The sequence below is a fragment of the Ylistrum balloti genome, unplaced genomic scaffold, assembly GCF_031769215.1.
Source record: "Ylistrum balloti isolate Yb309-2 unplaced genomic scaffold, AGI_CSIRO_Ybal_v1 Utg370344, whole genome shotgun sequence".
In the NCBI taxonomy this organism is placed as follows: Eukaryota; Metazoa; Mollusca; class Bivalvia; order Pectinida; family Pectinidae; genus Ylistrum; species Ylistrum balloti.
This window is the reverse complement of record NW_026782247.1, coordinates 1,763,634-1,779,279: the sequence shown is the minus strand read 5'-3', so window position 1 is coordinate 1,779,279 and position 15,646 is coordinate 1,763,634. Positions and strand designations below refer to the sequence as shown.

General features: G+C 35.4%; 1 protein-coding gene across 1 annotated transcript in view; it reads right to left on the bottom strand.

The window, feature by feature from the left end:
• Positions 1 to 14,486, bottom strand: part of LOC132553704 (sodium-dependent serotonin transporter-like) — a 39,750-nt gene extending 25,264 nt beyond the window's left edge. Inside the window, 1 exon segment of the mRNA XM_060217973.1 lies at positions 14,288 to 14,486. Within this exon segment, the coding sequence (XP_060073956.1) occupies positions 14,288 to 14,486 (199 nt within the window).
• Between the last annotated feature and the right edge of the window lie 1,160 nt (positions 14,487 to 15,646).

Sequence of the window (15,646 nt, the reverse complement as noted above, 5' to 3'; positions counted from 1 at the left end):
TATCCTACTACAGATAACACACCTAGAATGTACACTCGAGATCCACAAAGAAGGTAATACATCACGGCCAACAGTGGACTATAATGGTTTCATTGGTTACAGTGTCTCCAGGTCACTAGCAGACATTCTCGGACCCTGGTGGGAAAATCGGAACATCATGTCAAAAACTCGGAAGACCTTTAAGAAAGTATGTCCACGGTATTTATACAAAGTGATCAGGAATTTATTTAACACGATGTAGTGTCTTTATTCACCAAAACAAGCACTGACAAAGCACTTGGTATCATTCGGAGCCAACTAGAGCAAAACCGGTCATAGCGAAAGAACACCAATCTCCATATCCAAGACCTCATGAAAATACTAGAATTTGTGCCTTAAACAACAAATTTGCCTTTCAAGATACCATCTATCAGCAACGGTTTGACACAGCTATGAGTAGTCAAGTGTCTCTGATTAAGGACATCTTATTCATGAAGCATATCAGAAAGAGGCGATAGTCATGGCCTCCGTAGAATGTAAGCCTAGCATGTGGAAACAGTATATTGATAACATATTTGAAATAGTGAAAAGAGGGTCACATAAAGATTCGACTGCACATATCAATACTGTAGATACTACAAATGACATCAAATTCACCTGTGAGGAAGATAAATGGCGCCCTTCTGGTAAAGGAAGATGACGGTAGTGTCAAAGTATTGGTCTATAGGAAAACGTCACACACAAACCAATACCTCAACTTCCGATCGCACCACCCCTTACACCAGAAGTTTGGCGTTGTACAAACCTTGCTGAACACATTTGAAGTGATTGTCACAGGACAACAAGACACGAAGCAGGAACAAAATCGTATTCATAGCGTCTTGAAAACCTGTGGATACCCTGCTTGGGCAAGACAGAAAGTTAACAATTACTCCGGATATCCTAGGCTATCCTAAGTAACAAAGAGGAACTTCTCAGAATGCGGGTACAAAATCGAATACAAAAACTGAGACGCTTCATACATGGGAAAAAACAGACAGGCGATCCGGGGTCCGACTCAATGAACATCAGAAAGACACGGAATGTCAAGAAAAATCAGAGGGAAAACATTCCCAGAAAATAAATCTGCTCTTGTATATCATTCCACGCAGCAAAATAAAAACACAATTTTCAGGAGGTTGATTAAGGAAGCCATTTGGACACGCCGCCAGTACTAAATAGGGACTTGGGGAGGGGGCTCAGACTCTCGCACATCTATGACCCAAGTGTGCCTACACTACATTGTTACCGTTTGGTATATGTTGTGGTCTATAAACTGTTTATATAAGCATACCATAACACCATTTCGACCTTTGTGTACATAGAATTTCTTACCACCTCGTACACTACGTACGTCAGTGCTAGTACGCTCCACAATGGTCATTTGTCTGATGAAGGTGACCGTGTAGTACAATCCACAATGGTCATTTATCTGATGAAGGTGACCGTGTAGATCTCGTACACTACGTACGTCAGTGTTAGTACACTTCACACTGGTCATTTATCTGATGAAGGTGACCGTGTAGATCTCGGACATTACGTACGTCAGTGCTAGTACGCTCCACACTGGTCATTTGTCTGATGAAGGTGACCGTGTAGATCTCGTACACTACGTACGTCAGTGCTAGTACGCTCCACACTGGTCATTTGTCTGATGAAGGTGACCGTGTAGATCTCGTACACTACGTACGTCAGTGCTAGTACGCTCCACACTGGTCATTTGTCTGATGAAGGTGACCGTGTAGTACACTACGTACGTCAGTGCTAGTACGCTCCACACTGTTCATTTGTCTGATGAAGGTAACCGTGTAGTACACTCCACACTGGTCATTTATCTGATGAAGGTGACCGTGTAGTACACTCCACACTGGTCATTTATCTGATGAAGGTGACCGTGTAGATCTCGGACATTACGTACGTCAGTGCTAGTACGCTCCACACTGGTCATTTGTCTGATGAAGGTGACCGTGTAGATCTCGTACACTACGTACGTCAGTGTTAGTACACTCCACATTGGTCATTTGTCTGATGAAGGTGACCGTGTAGATCTCGTACACTACGTACGTCAGTGCTAATTAAGCTCCATACTAGTTACTTGTCTGATGGAGGTGACCGTGTCGTCATCGAAACGTCACACTCGAATCTTCGACTGGTTGTGACAAAATAACTTCTATTCCACGTATAAATGTTGCTACATGTGTCTTCTTCTGACTTACAATTATAACTAAAACAAATTCCTTCCCCTGACGTACTGAAAGTTAAAACAAAGAGATAAATGTTAAATCTGTTTGTACTAAACTGTGTTTACTGATTTTATATCTCTAAAAATGTAAGTTGTTTTATTGCTAGAATGCTAGAAGTATATCTTATTTGTGTAAAATCAGTTAAAAGATAATTTTAACTTTACAAATCTCTTTATTATGGTAAATAAACACGAATAGGCAAGGTCTGTATAAAAATATACTGATATTGCAGACACTTCAGACGTATAATTATGCTGTAATATGATAGACGGATTAGATACAGCATTAATAACATAATCGAACAGAAAATGGAAAGAAATAATCTATTTTTTCACTCCACTCTCTTAAAAATGAAAACTGCAAGCAAGAAAACACTGAAACACCATAAACATATACAGCTGTGGATATCAGCTGCCGTGTAGCATTGAGTTATTGCCAGCTATCAACACAAATGAAAATGGTGTTTCCGAGCTGCACCTCGTTCAGTTTGCCACACATGCCGTAATTTTGTTCACCGCTTTTAATATGTGATATATTGCACATCCATCAACCCTCTTGTTTTGTAACCTTACAAAAAATTCTTCAGAGAGATGGGAAGCTTATCAGCACAACCCATGTTTCTCACCTTGCTCTAGATCACGTGTAGTGGACAAACAAATATGGCACGTGCGTAGAACACCATCAATTATATACGTTTTCGGAAACAAAAAACATCTGTTAACTATTTAGTCAGTATCATAGAATAACACTATACCATTAATAAACGACTGTAACCCAGTATGTCAACACTAAACGTAAACATATTTATATAAATGTAGGTTCTGGTCTAGGCCAAGTGGATAAATTCACACCTGATGATGTAGAGGTATTAGCCCTTTATATGCGGTAGATATATATATCCTTGATGTAGAAGTATAGACAATTTCATACTGTAGATATATATATATAACTGATGTAGAAGTGTAGACAATGCCATACTGTAGATATATATATATAACTGATGTAGAAGTATAGACAATGTCATACGGTACATATATATATATATAACTGATGTAGAAGTATAGACAATGTCATACGGCAGATATATATATATATATATAACTGATGTAGAAGTATAGACAATGTCATAAGGTAGATATATATATATAACTGATGTAGAAGTATAGACATCGTCAAAAGGTAGATATATATATATATATAACTGATGTAGAAGTATAGACAATGTCATACGGTAGATATATATATATATATAACTGATGTAGAAGTATAGACAATGTCATAAGGTAGATATATATATATATAAAACTGATGTAGAAGTATAGACAATGTCAAAAGGTAGATATATATATATATATACTGATGTAGAAGTATAGACAATGTCATACGGTAGATATATATATATATATATATATATATAACTGATGTAGAAGTATAGACAATGTCATACGGTAGATATATATATATATATATAAGACTGTCATGTACAAGTATAGACAATGTCATACGGTAGATATATATATATAACTGATGTAGAAATATAGACAATGTCATACTGTAGATATATATATATATAACTGATGTAGAAGTATAGACAATGTCATACGGTAGATATATATATATATAACTGATGTAGAAGTATAGACAATGTCATACGGTAGATATATATATATATATATATATAACTGATGTAGAAGTATAGACAATGTCATACGGTAGATATATATATATAACTGATGTACAAGTATAGACAATGTCATACGGTAGATATATATATATAACTGATGTACAAGTATAGACAATGTCATACGGTAGATATATATATATATAACTGATGTAGAAATACTGACTCAGTAGATACAGAATCTATATCATCCGTGATGGAGATATACTGACCCAGTAAACACAGAATATATATAATCCCTGATGTAGACACTGACCCAGTAAATACAGAATATATATCATCCCCGATGTAGACATACTGACCCAGTAAACACAGAATATATATAATCCCTGATGTAGACACTGACCCAGTAAATACGGAATATATATAATCCGTGATGTAGACACTGACCCAGTAAATACAGAATATATATAATCCCTGATGTAGACACTGACCCAGTAAATACGGAATATATATAATCCGTGATGTATAAACTGACCCAGTAAATACAGAATATATATAATCCCCGATGTAGACATACTGACCCAGTAAATACAGAATATATATAATCCCTGATGTAGACACTGACCCAGTAAATACGGAATATATATAATCCGTGATGTAGATACTGACCCAGTAAATACAGAATATATTTAATACGTGATGTAGACACTGACCTAGTAAATACGGAATATATATAATCCGTGATGTAGACACTGACCCAGTAAATACAGAATATATATAATCCGTGATGTAGACACTAACCCAGTAAATACAGAATATATATAATCCGTGATGTAGACACTGACCCAGTAAATACGGAATATATATCATCCCCGATGTAGACACTGACCCAGTAAATACAGAATATATATAATCCCTGATGTAGACACTGACCCAGTAAATACAGAATATATATAATCCCTGACGTAGACATACTGACCCAGCAAATACAGAATATATATAATCCCTGTATAAATACAGAATATATATAATCCGTGTGTAGACACTGACCCAGTAAATACAGAATATATATAATCCCTGATGTAGACACTGACCCAGTAAATACAGAATATATATAATCCCTGATGTAGACACTGACCCAGTAAATACAGAATATATATAATCCCTGATGTAGACACTGACCCAGTAAATACAGAATATATATAATCCCTGATGTAGACACTGACCCAGTAAATACAGAATATATATAATCCCTGATGTAGACACTGACCCAGTAAATACAGAATATATATAATCCCCGATGAATATATATATATAATCCCTGATGTAGACACTGACCCAGTAAATACAGAATATATATAATCCCCAGTATGTATATATAATCCCTGACACTGACCCAGTAAATATATATATAATCCCTGATGTAGACACTGACCCCCAGTAAATACAGAATATATATAATCCCTGATGTAGACATACTATATATATAATCCCAGTAAATACAGAATATATATAATCCCTGATGTAGACACTGACCCAGTAAATACAGAATATATATAATCCCTGATGTAGACACTGACCCAGTAAATACAGAATATATATAATCCCTGATGTAGACATACTGACCCAGTAAATACTGAATATATATGATCCGTGATGTAGACATACTGACCCAGTAAACACAGAATATATATAATCCCTGATGTAGACACTGACCCAGTAAATACAGAATATATATAATCCCTGATGTAGACATACTGACCCAGTAAATACAGAATATATATAATCCCTGATGTAGACACTGACCCAGTAAATACAGAATATATATAATCCCTGATGTAGACACTGACCCAGTAAATACAGAATATATATAATCCCCGATGTAGACATACTGACCCAGTAAACACAGAATATATATAATCCCCGATGTAGACATACTGACCCAGTAAATACAGTAGACATACTGACCCAGTAAATACAGACTATATATAATCCCTGATGTAGATGATACTATCTTTCGATTCGACCATGATTTTTTGTCATCTGAGTTCCCTGTGAAGCATAATTCATTATTTCTTTAAAAATACCAAAATTATCAATATAATGCTAGTTAAATCTCATATGTTTTATTTATCAGAATATGAATATGAGTTATATTCAAAAACTTACCGTCATTATACCCAAAGGCTATAGGCAGATTAAATGTTTACCTGGCAGAAATACATGTTGCCTGAAGTAAATATGTTAAATAACCAGGTACAAATGGTATCCATGTTATATCATAATATCCAATACGTTTGACAAGTTAGACAGGTTCAATCTAGCTACCTTGATCATTCATATTTTTTCATGAATCACATACCCTTGTTAGAAATAGCATATTACCCTTTCTGCATAGTAATAGTGAGTTCGTAACCAATTATGTACTGTATAACACCCTCTGACAGTATAAAAAAAAACATACATTTAATAAACAAGAAACACAACAATGCAATTAGTGAACTTTTCCCTCTGTCATCCTACGTTTTGGAACACATGGTAGGCCCTTTGCATCACTAACGAGTCCTACAAGGACGAAAAGGTTGGTATTGTAAGTTGATATTCGTTTTCTTTTGCATACTTCTCTAAGTGATAAGATAGGTATAATATATATTTTCTTTACCATTAAACGTCTGGATAGCCATAACAATTGGCTTTATTTTGTAATGTTTCAGTTTAGGTTAGACTAACCTCCCGTCATATATATATATATTATGAAAAAGAATGAAGAACAAAAGGTCTTTTGCTATTGACCAGAAATACTCCTTAAATGTGACAATTTCCCCATTACTAGTGATGTTACGTACAGTTAACATATTGGTTTCATCTTGTTCTAACTTGCCAGAATATGTTTAACTAAAAGTATCTTAAATGGTAGGCTAAGTCATATCGATAAGCGAATATCGATAACTCTTCGATTGATTTACCAACAACCTGCTAATTTTTCTGTAAAGATGGCGAAATCTTCAACGCTTACACAGTTTTGTGACTTCGCAGTTGTGTGTTTTCCCACTAGAGTCGTACAATATTCATAAGCTGGTTGTATTGAATGATTGATCTGTATCATTATGTGACAAAAACACTTCTTTAGAGCAATATGATGAACGTTAGGTGTTGATGTCGATTTTGTGTTACAGCTTATTGTTCGGTTTGCTTTCAGCTGTTCAGTCTGTTATATTTGATTGTCACCCTATGTACGGACATTCTATTGTAGTTTGTCCCAATAAGGTGCGGTAACGTTTATTTTTTTTCCTTATCTTATCACTGTGGTATGTTTTCACCTCGTTCTTAGCGTCAGCTTGGGGTTGTTATCGGCCAAGGTTTTATTTATTCCAGTTAGTTCAGTATGTTTTATATTTAGTCCCGATTGATTAACTTTGTTACATATATTATCTATATGAATCCAGCCATGACATATATTTTCCCTTCCGCCTAATTCTCGTGAAAAAAGTTCGTCTTGTTTTGATAGATGCTGTAACGTTAAATCGTAAGTAATAATGCTTGCTGTAAACAATCCGAGTAAAAGATGTTTTCTGGCCTTGGACTCTCACCTATTTATATCATGTGCTCGTGTTTCCAACACCGATGTGTTGAAAGCCCACACGCGAGATTAGGTGTTGTCGGAGTGGAACAGAGCATACCTTTCACATAAATATAACATATGTTTAGAATAATACTTAGGACAATTTGACCTAGAGTTACCATTTTTGTTTTTAAAAGACGTTTTAAATCATATATTTTGCTGTGTGATACTAATTTCTCTCTTCTGGTTTTGTCGTAACCGCAATTATCAAACATTCTATCAAAATAGGTCTCAGATCCTCGTTCTTCAGTTTCATTACCAGACGTAATTATCAATGATGTCCCAGATAAAAAGAGATTTAATGACGATGTACTTTAAGTATATTAAATATTACAACAAGGGCACTAGTCGCTTGTCTGGTGAACTAAAATTGAACAGGTTCCCGTCGATCTGTATTATAACTGTAATGATCTCGATGTACCTAATGTAAAGTTTCCCTTTATCAATAGTGACAGTTCAGCTTTCCAAATCTACAGTCTTTGCCTATAATAGTTGATGTGATGTTCAAGGGCTCATGATATTCATGAATGATGACGTCAGGGGACAGATAAATGTACAACACATAGTTTCGAGAGATGCAGCCTGATGAAGACCACCATATCTTATTGAGATATATGTTTCCATGTACGATATAAAGTTACATATGTGCTATTTAGTATGTCTAGGACACATTCTAGTCTGTATATGTACTTCTACTGACCCAGATTTACAAGATGCGTGTTTCCGATGAAGCAGAATAGCAACGAATCACCATTTATCAATATTACTGATAAATGTATTAATGAAATTTCGTTGACATGTCGGCAACTACTTGTCAGTTGAAGTGACAACTTTTGCTTCTAAATAATGTAGTGATATTATACTTATCTATTAATTTTCAATACGTGTTGTGGTATCCGCATGAAACTTCAAAAAGTATCATTTTCATAATCCAACAAAAGTATTACTGAAAAGGACATCACCATTACACCTCACACAGATTGTTCTACAACAAAGACAAACGACTGTACAAAAACATTTAAGTTAGCAGCACATTTTCATACAATTAAACTTATTCCGTCCTTCAGTGATGTTAAGGGCTTAGGAAAACGAAAGATGTTCGAAATTAATGTCAAAATCTTGATAGGGAGGTGCACTATCGAAAAAACTATTTATATCTGGTAACTTCTGGAGAACATCAAGCACCTGAATTGTGCGTATCTTGAACAATGCCACTATTGTGTAGGTTACGACAGACCTCGGGGATTAACATCCACCAGGGTTAGGCGGTTAGATTATTATACCTTAATGTTCACAAGCTGTGTCTATCACCTGCAATCTCGAAGATTGTATAAAAGATCCTTATGTGCAAATTTAGCATTAGATACAGTATATCCAAAATGAATTTAACCGTATCAAACAGCTGTTTCGTCTTTCTAGGGCTTGCCAGTGATGCTAAGACCTAAAGTTGGAAACCCAGGAGGCCAGTGAGGAATATCACGTACGTTTGTACGTTTACATATAAACAAATATATCAGGTAATTTCAAAAGAACCCAAAGTACGGATATGAAATAGCTTTTAACTATCAGTGTTTGCTACCTGTACATGTAACCTTATAGATAGTACAATGAGACCAACACTCAAGTCGTTCAGTACAAATAGATAAAGTAGAGCCAAATCATGAGAGTTGAACTGAGAAATACAGCCGTTTTTACCCATCTAGGATTCGTCAGAGATGCTAAGAGGCTGCATTTGAAATAAAAAATCTAAATCCATGACCGAGAAGAACCACAATTGTTCCAAAGAATTATCATTATCACGCATTAGCCCATCCTTCAACAGATTTTGTACTGTTCATCTCTCCGATCATTTCAAAAGAGTGTTAGGTACAAGTATATATTCTGGTGTGCCACTTTTCGAATTAATTTTTAAAACGTGACATACATATTATGGTACACCCCGAGAAATAAAAGTGAAGTTAGATGCAGTGGAAAATGAATATCCAATCGTACATTACAGCTGTTGATTTACACGTGGACTCGCCAATGATCGTTAGGGCCTATATTTGGAAACAAGACATATATTGAAGGAACCTGATTTTTTTTTTATTTCTTCAGAAGAATATTTAGTAAAAGTGTCCTCAGAACCTTGCCACTTTGCGAATGATTCAAAACGTGACATACATAAAGTGTCAAAGTCAATATTTATAGAAATGTGTTCCTTCATTTCATCCTATGCTCCTTAACTAATACAAAGTGAATATTTATAGAAATTTGTTCCTTAATTTCATCCTATGTTCCTTAACTAATTCAAAGTGAATATTTATAGAAATCTGTTCCTTAGTTTCATCCTCTGATCCTAAATTAATACAAAGTGAATATTTATAGAAATTTGTTCCTTCATTTCGTCCTATGTTCCTAAACTAATACAAAGTTTATATAATTTCATATAATAGTTCCGAAACTTATACTTTGATTTGGGTTATTTATCAATCGCGATGTATCGTTTTCAAAGTCTCGTTCCTTTACATCTTAAATCACTCATTACATCTTTGTTTTCTTTACTTCAGGGTATGTTATAATGGTAGCTTTCCGTTTGAAGTCCGGCTATAACCATTACCACATCGTCTTTTCCACCAATATGACATTTTGTTCTACAAATTGACATCTGAATTATTTCCACTAACAGGCGTTACTTCTGATGTGATTGCCTATCACGTGTTATTTGATGCACCTTAAATTTGCTCTGTCGAATATGATATATCTGATAAGGTTATGTTGCTCTGTTAGCCATAATAATACAAGGATAGGTTGAGTTTTTATCACACAAAATCCAATTGATGCATACATTATAGTTTTTTTAGCCATATATTAATGGAATGTGATATCAGCTTCAATCTTTAATGAGTTGATGTGATTATAAGGCGAAATTAAATTATCATGGCTGAACAAAATTTTAGTCTGAGGGTAACGTCGACGAAACTTAAGGCGCTAACAATTCCGGAACCTCTGACGGTACTCGCTCTGTACTTTATAATTGTTATGCTGTTTCTACTTATCCTTAGCCATCAATTCAGTGAATGTACAATATATAGTATGTGTTCAAGGCTTTCCAGTCTGTTAAATGGTTTAGCGCAACCTTATACAGATAACATAATTTTCATAATAATATCATAATATCGGTTCTTGTCGGGACTTATTCTGAAAAGAAAGAACTTTGAGCCAAGTCATTAGCAAGCACTTTAAAACGATATCCTCCCAAATCTTCCGATTTATGACAGAAGCAGGGACACCAGTGGAGTTTTCCTTGGAAAGTCATACAAAAACTAAATCATGTTTTTATTTATCATCTTAATAATCTCCCGGAAAACTTGATATTTCTTTCATCAAAAATAATCTTATTTCTTGTGCAAATGTTCCATGCATAATGTATGAATGTTTGTGTTGACCTTAAATAGTATCGAAGAAAGTTGGCACTTTGATTTTTGGTTTAAAAAATCTTAAAATATCGACAACCTCGGACCTAAATATCATTTTCTTGTTCATATAAAGGAATTTTGTCACTACTAGTGAGTCTAAAAATAGTAACGGTATGCATACCACGCAAAAATACGCTTTCATTTTTATTTTAGTAAAGAGTTGCCATTTATCTGTCAACTAGAATCAAATATGTTCAAATACATTACATATATGCTTGTTACTTAGACGAGAAAATATGCGCCCAAATCAAAGAAGGAATGTACGGAGGACGAAATAATCGAGTTTGTGGTTAGCAACATTTTCGTCGAGTTAGAGAGATCTTCCCACAGTCTATAGGCATTGCTATGGGAACTTACCGTGCCCCTCTGTCTGCTGACTTGTTTTTGTATTCAATGTCGCTGAATCTATTGAAGAGCTTATCAAAACAAGTCACAAAGACCTTGGAAAGTCGTTTAATTTAAATGTCAGATATATTGATGACGTCTTTTCTTTAAATGGCAAGATATTTATGTACCATTTCCGTCGTATATGCCAACGAGTACTGAGAATCAATGGCACGGCAGATGATTTTTAATTTCCTTATTGTGAATTTTTCATTTCTGTTTAGCAGTATCTCCGCATCTCCAACCTATGGCGTATACACCTGACAGGTGATTCAATATTCAACGGACTGTTACCATTATCTCGATCTTCGTGCAAGAAGTTGTCAACTGACGGCCAAACTCATAACAAAGGGTTTGCTGAAAAATATAGTGATGTTTTACAGTCGTCATAGTGGTATCATCGGGTGTTTGATGCTTGTTGGTTTACCTGTGTCTTATGTTGCCGTATAACTTGTTTTCATCATAGAATATTGCAAAACTTACTCGGATTGACCAAGATATTTTTATCGAAACGCCTTATCTTATTTTCCTTCTTCTTTTTTCAGAGGTTTCTGTCTATATCTTATTTTTGTTCATATTTTGCCTCGTTCTTATTGATTTTGAGTCTGAATCATGGTTAGATTGAGTTGTTGTTCTTTGCTTATCGTCTTATTAGAAAACATTATGACGATGTTTTATACGTTGTGTAATGTTCCGCTATGGAATCTTCGGGAAGGTAGAACATAGTGGCAGGAAACGGAACTCTAGATCCAAACTTGGCGGACGGGGACCTTCTTATTATTTTCTAGAGAATGAGAAAAGTATGAACAAAATTGACATGCCTCATTTGTATTTGTTTCAGTTTCATGATACCGGAAATACGTGTGATAAAAACGCCTGTCGCTATACATTGTTATACATTTTGACAGTGTCTTACTCCTCTCTGATCATCATGTAAGATTATTAAGCTACTACTTGTAATAATTAACATTCGCGCCGTCTCCGCGGATGTGCCAGGGTGTCGTCCTCCAGAATGCCAGAAATACAATACAATTTAATGTTCAATATAATTGGTCGTGGCTTCATTTGAATTAAGCTTCAATGTTTCCGACAAGTTTTTGTTGATATGTTGACGTTTGAGTACTTGTTGTGTACAGATTGCATAGTTCTGCCTCAGTTACTTGTACCTAATATGATCTAGCATGATAAACGCAGATAGTATAACAGATGGATAAGCGATTCTATTTTTAGATGTTAAATCACATACCAGATTGATTGGTGTCATCGTCAACTTGGCTTAGTTAATGAAGTTGATGTTGACGAAACCGTTTATCACTCTAGAATGATGAAAGTCCTGACCGTGCTGGCCCTATGCTTTTTAATGGGCCTTTATTGGTCCGTTGTTTGTGGAGTTAGAATCTAAGTTTTGAGTTAGATTGAAAGGGACATGCTCACCAAGTCGTATCCTGTTACACTTTTTCAACCTGTGTCATGAAGTGACATCAACCTTCTTATCTAATTTAATTGTATTTAGTTACTTTCCTGCATATTTCATAATAATTGATTAACAGGTTACATAATAGACCTCATTTTTGTTCAGACAGAAAGTTTATGAATGACAACATGTCTATTTCATTTCGCTACTGATTCATAGCACGTTGGAACTATCATCCTTAGTGAGTTATCATCTTTATTGTTCACGCCTGTAAATCTGTATATATATATACATGTACAACGATGTAACAGCTTGGTATGTTAACAAAATTGGTTTAAAACGTTTTCGCTATTCTCGCTGCTTTAATAGAAAGATTGAGGTAGAAAAAGTCCTGTACAATCCATTGTTATTTGTATTCTGAAATTCGAAACCCTAACCCCACCCACCCCACCCCCTCCCCCTGACTGCCTCATCTCTGAACTGTATAATATGTATAAGATAGCTATTTTGAGCATTCAATATCCGACATCTTAATTAAACATGTTATTTTGCATTATCATTTGATATTGTTGTAAATTTACGGTTAGATGTCAACATTCCTGACGTATGACTTAAAGCTGCTTACAACATGTCAATTTGTCTTTATTTTTGTCCTGGTTCAGATTTCCGTCTCTTCTACATTTCTTTAGAAGTATGTACATCAAAATACACAACATCGGCATGTTTAGTTAATTATCTAGTTAACCTAGTTTACGATAATGTTGAAAACTTTTTACAGCCGATCTAGTTTCAGAATACTTATTTAGATTAGCCATTTTTCTCTGTTTGATTACTTTGAAGAGATCAAATAATATATCAATTTTGTCATGATTTCATTACCAGGTATTGATTTAAGAAGTTCTTTGTAGCATAGATGTGATCACGGATAGTTCTTGCATGAGTTTCCTTCCATAACAAATTAAGAAAATGGGCATTATCATTTATTTTTCATTTTACCGAGCGTATGGCGAGTTAAAATATATAAAGACTTGACGAGTTTCATCACAATCATGTAAAATGGATATGAATTGAAGATCCTGGTTATCTTTGTAAGTAATAAGTTGGATCCTTTTCAAACGTCAGTTAAAACAGTATTTTATTCATAAGTGATTTTACATTCTATATTTCATTCTTTACAATACATACGTCACAATGGAAATATTGGAAAGCATCAGCCAATCACAGCTCCTCTAAGTCATATCACTTCCATCAGAAAAAAATATGTAACAAGCGATATTACATTGAAAATAAAGTATTTTTTAATAATAAAATTGGTAGTTTGTTTAAGAACTTATTTACATTATTAACGCCGCTAATTCATGGTTGGTAAACATTGGTGTGTCATAATAATTTCATTAAAGTACAGGCTGATTGGTTTCCATTAGACGAATCGATAAGTAGGTAGTGACGGACAAACTGAGAAGTTTTATTTCTGGTATAGTCAGTATGTAACATCGTTAATAAAGTTGTGAATATCACACCTACCTCCACCGTTTTTATAACAGATGTACGGAAACCTCCAAACATTTCCGAGATCCACAGCAAATCCGACCACAGACAACAGGAAGTCGATCTTCTTTCCCCATGTCTCTCGTTCCACTTCCTCCTTCTTTTCGGCCACCACCATGGTGCCGTCCAGAATTGGAGTACTAGGTCCTAAGGGTAACTTTTCCTGTTTCTCCATTACTTAAGGGAATTTCACAGAGAGTAAAATCAATCAGATCAATATCAATCCAGCAGCAGAAAAAACGATGCACCACACCGTCGCCAGGTGTCGCCACTAAGGAAACAACACCGCGAGAACAAACTGTGTAACTTGATGAGGTAGCGTGAATCACAGAACTCTATCACCAGTCATAATGTGTAAATGAACAGACATTAATTAATAAGTGACGCTACGTCCCCGTGGTTACATAATGTTCTGAAGACATGTTTCCAGCAACAACAAAAACTTGTTTCTCATGTAAATAAAACCTATCAGTTTCAGTGGAAAATTAACACAACTTTTTTTGTTTGGCAGATATCATACAAGACCGTGTTACTTGTAGGCAAAACGGAAGTGCTATATGCGACTGACTCTCAGTATAGCTGCCGACACGACTGCATCATAAAAGCCGCGTGTGCACGGGACAGAGCGACATGCAGAGAGTGACATCAGGAATTGTGACATTCAAATGAGCCGGGTAAGAATGTGACGGCGCACGAGCGAGGCAGGCCAGGTTCCCTCCACAATGATTGCTGGGTGGTAGCGGAAATGTTTTATGTATAAGTTATTTGAACTGTAGAGGCGAGGGATAACTGCCCTTAATTAAGATGTGACATGGGGCCCCACCGTGATCCTCCCGTTACTATCGCACTCCGACGGATATTCGTAACGACATATTTTGTGTATTGCATACATTTTGATTGCCTTATTAGAATAGCAACAAGTCCCTACATCGATCGTGTTCACGGAGTTCGTATTTCTCTTCAAGACAGACTTAAGTCACAAAATGCTCAGGAAATACTGCCTATGAATAAAACTCGCCAAAATACTTAAATGTGTGTCAGAAGTGTCCAGTAGGACGTGTTCTGTCTGTAAGGACCACTCTATTGCAATTCACAACTTCCAATTGTTCTATGCATGTCAGAAGTGACCGCATTCGACATAGCGTAGTGTCAAATGGTTGGGCGTCGTTTCGTTTTGATTTCAGACGGGCGTGGATCATCCTTATAATGTTATACAATCATTTTCTAACAGGATCGAATAACAGCTGCGATACAAAGTCTTGATGGCAGATATGTGATGCAGATTAAAAATATGTTGTTTGTTTCAAATGCTTGGCAAATTGTATTTGTAAACAA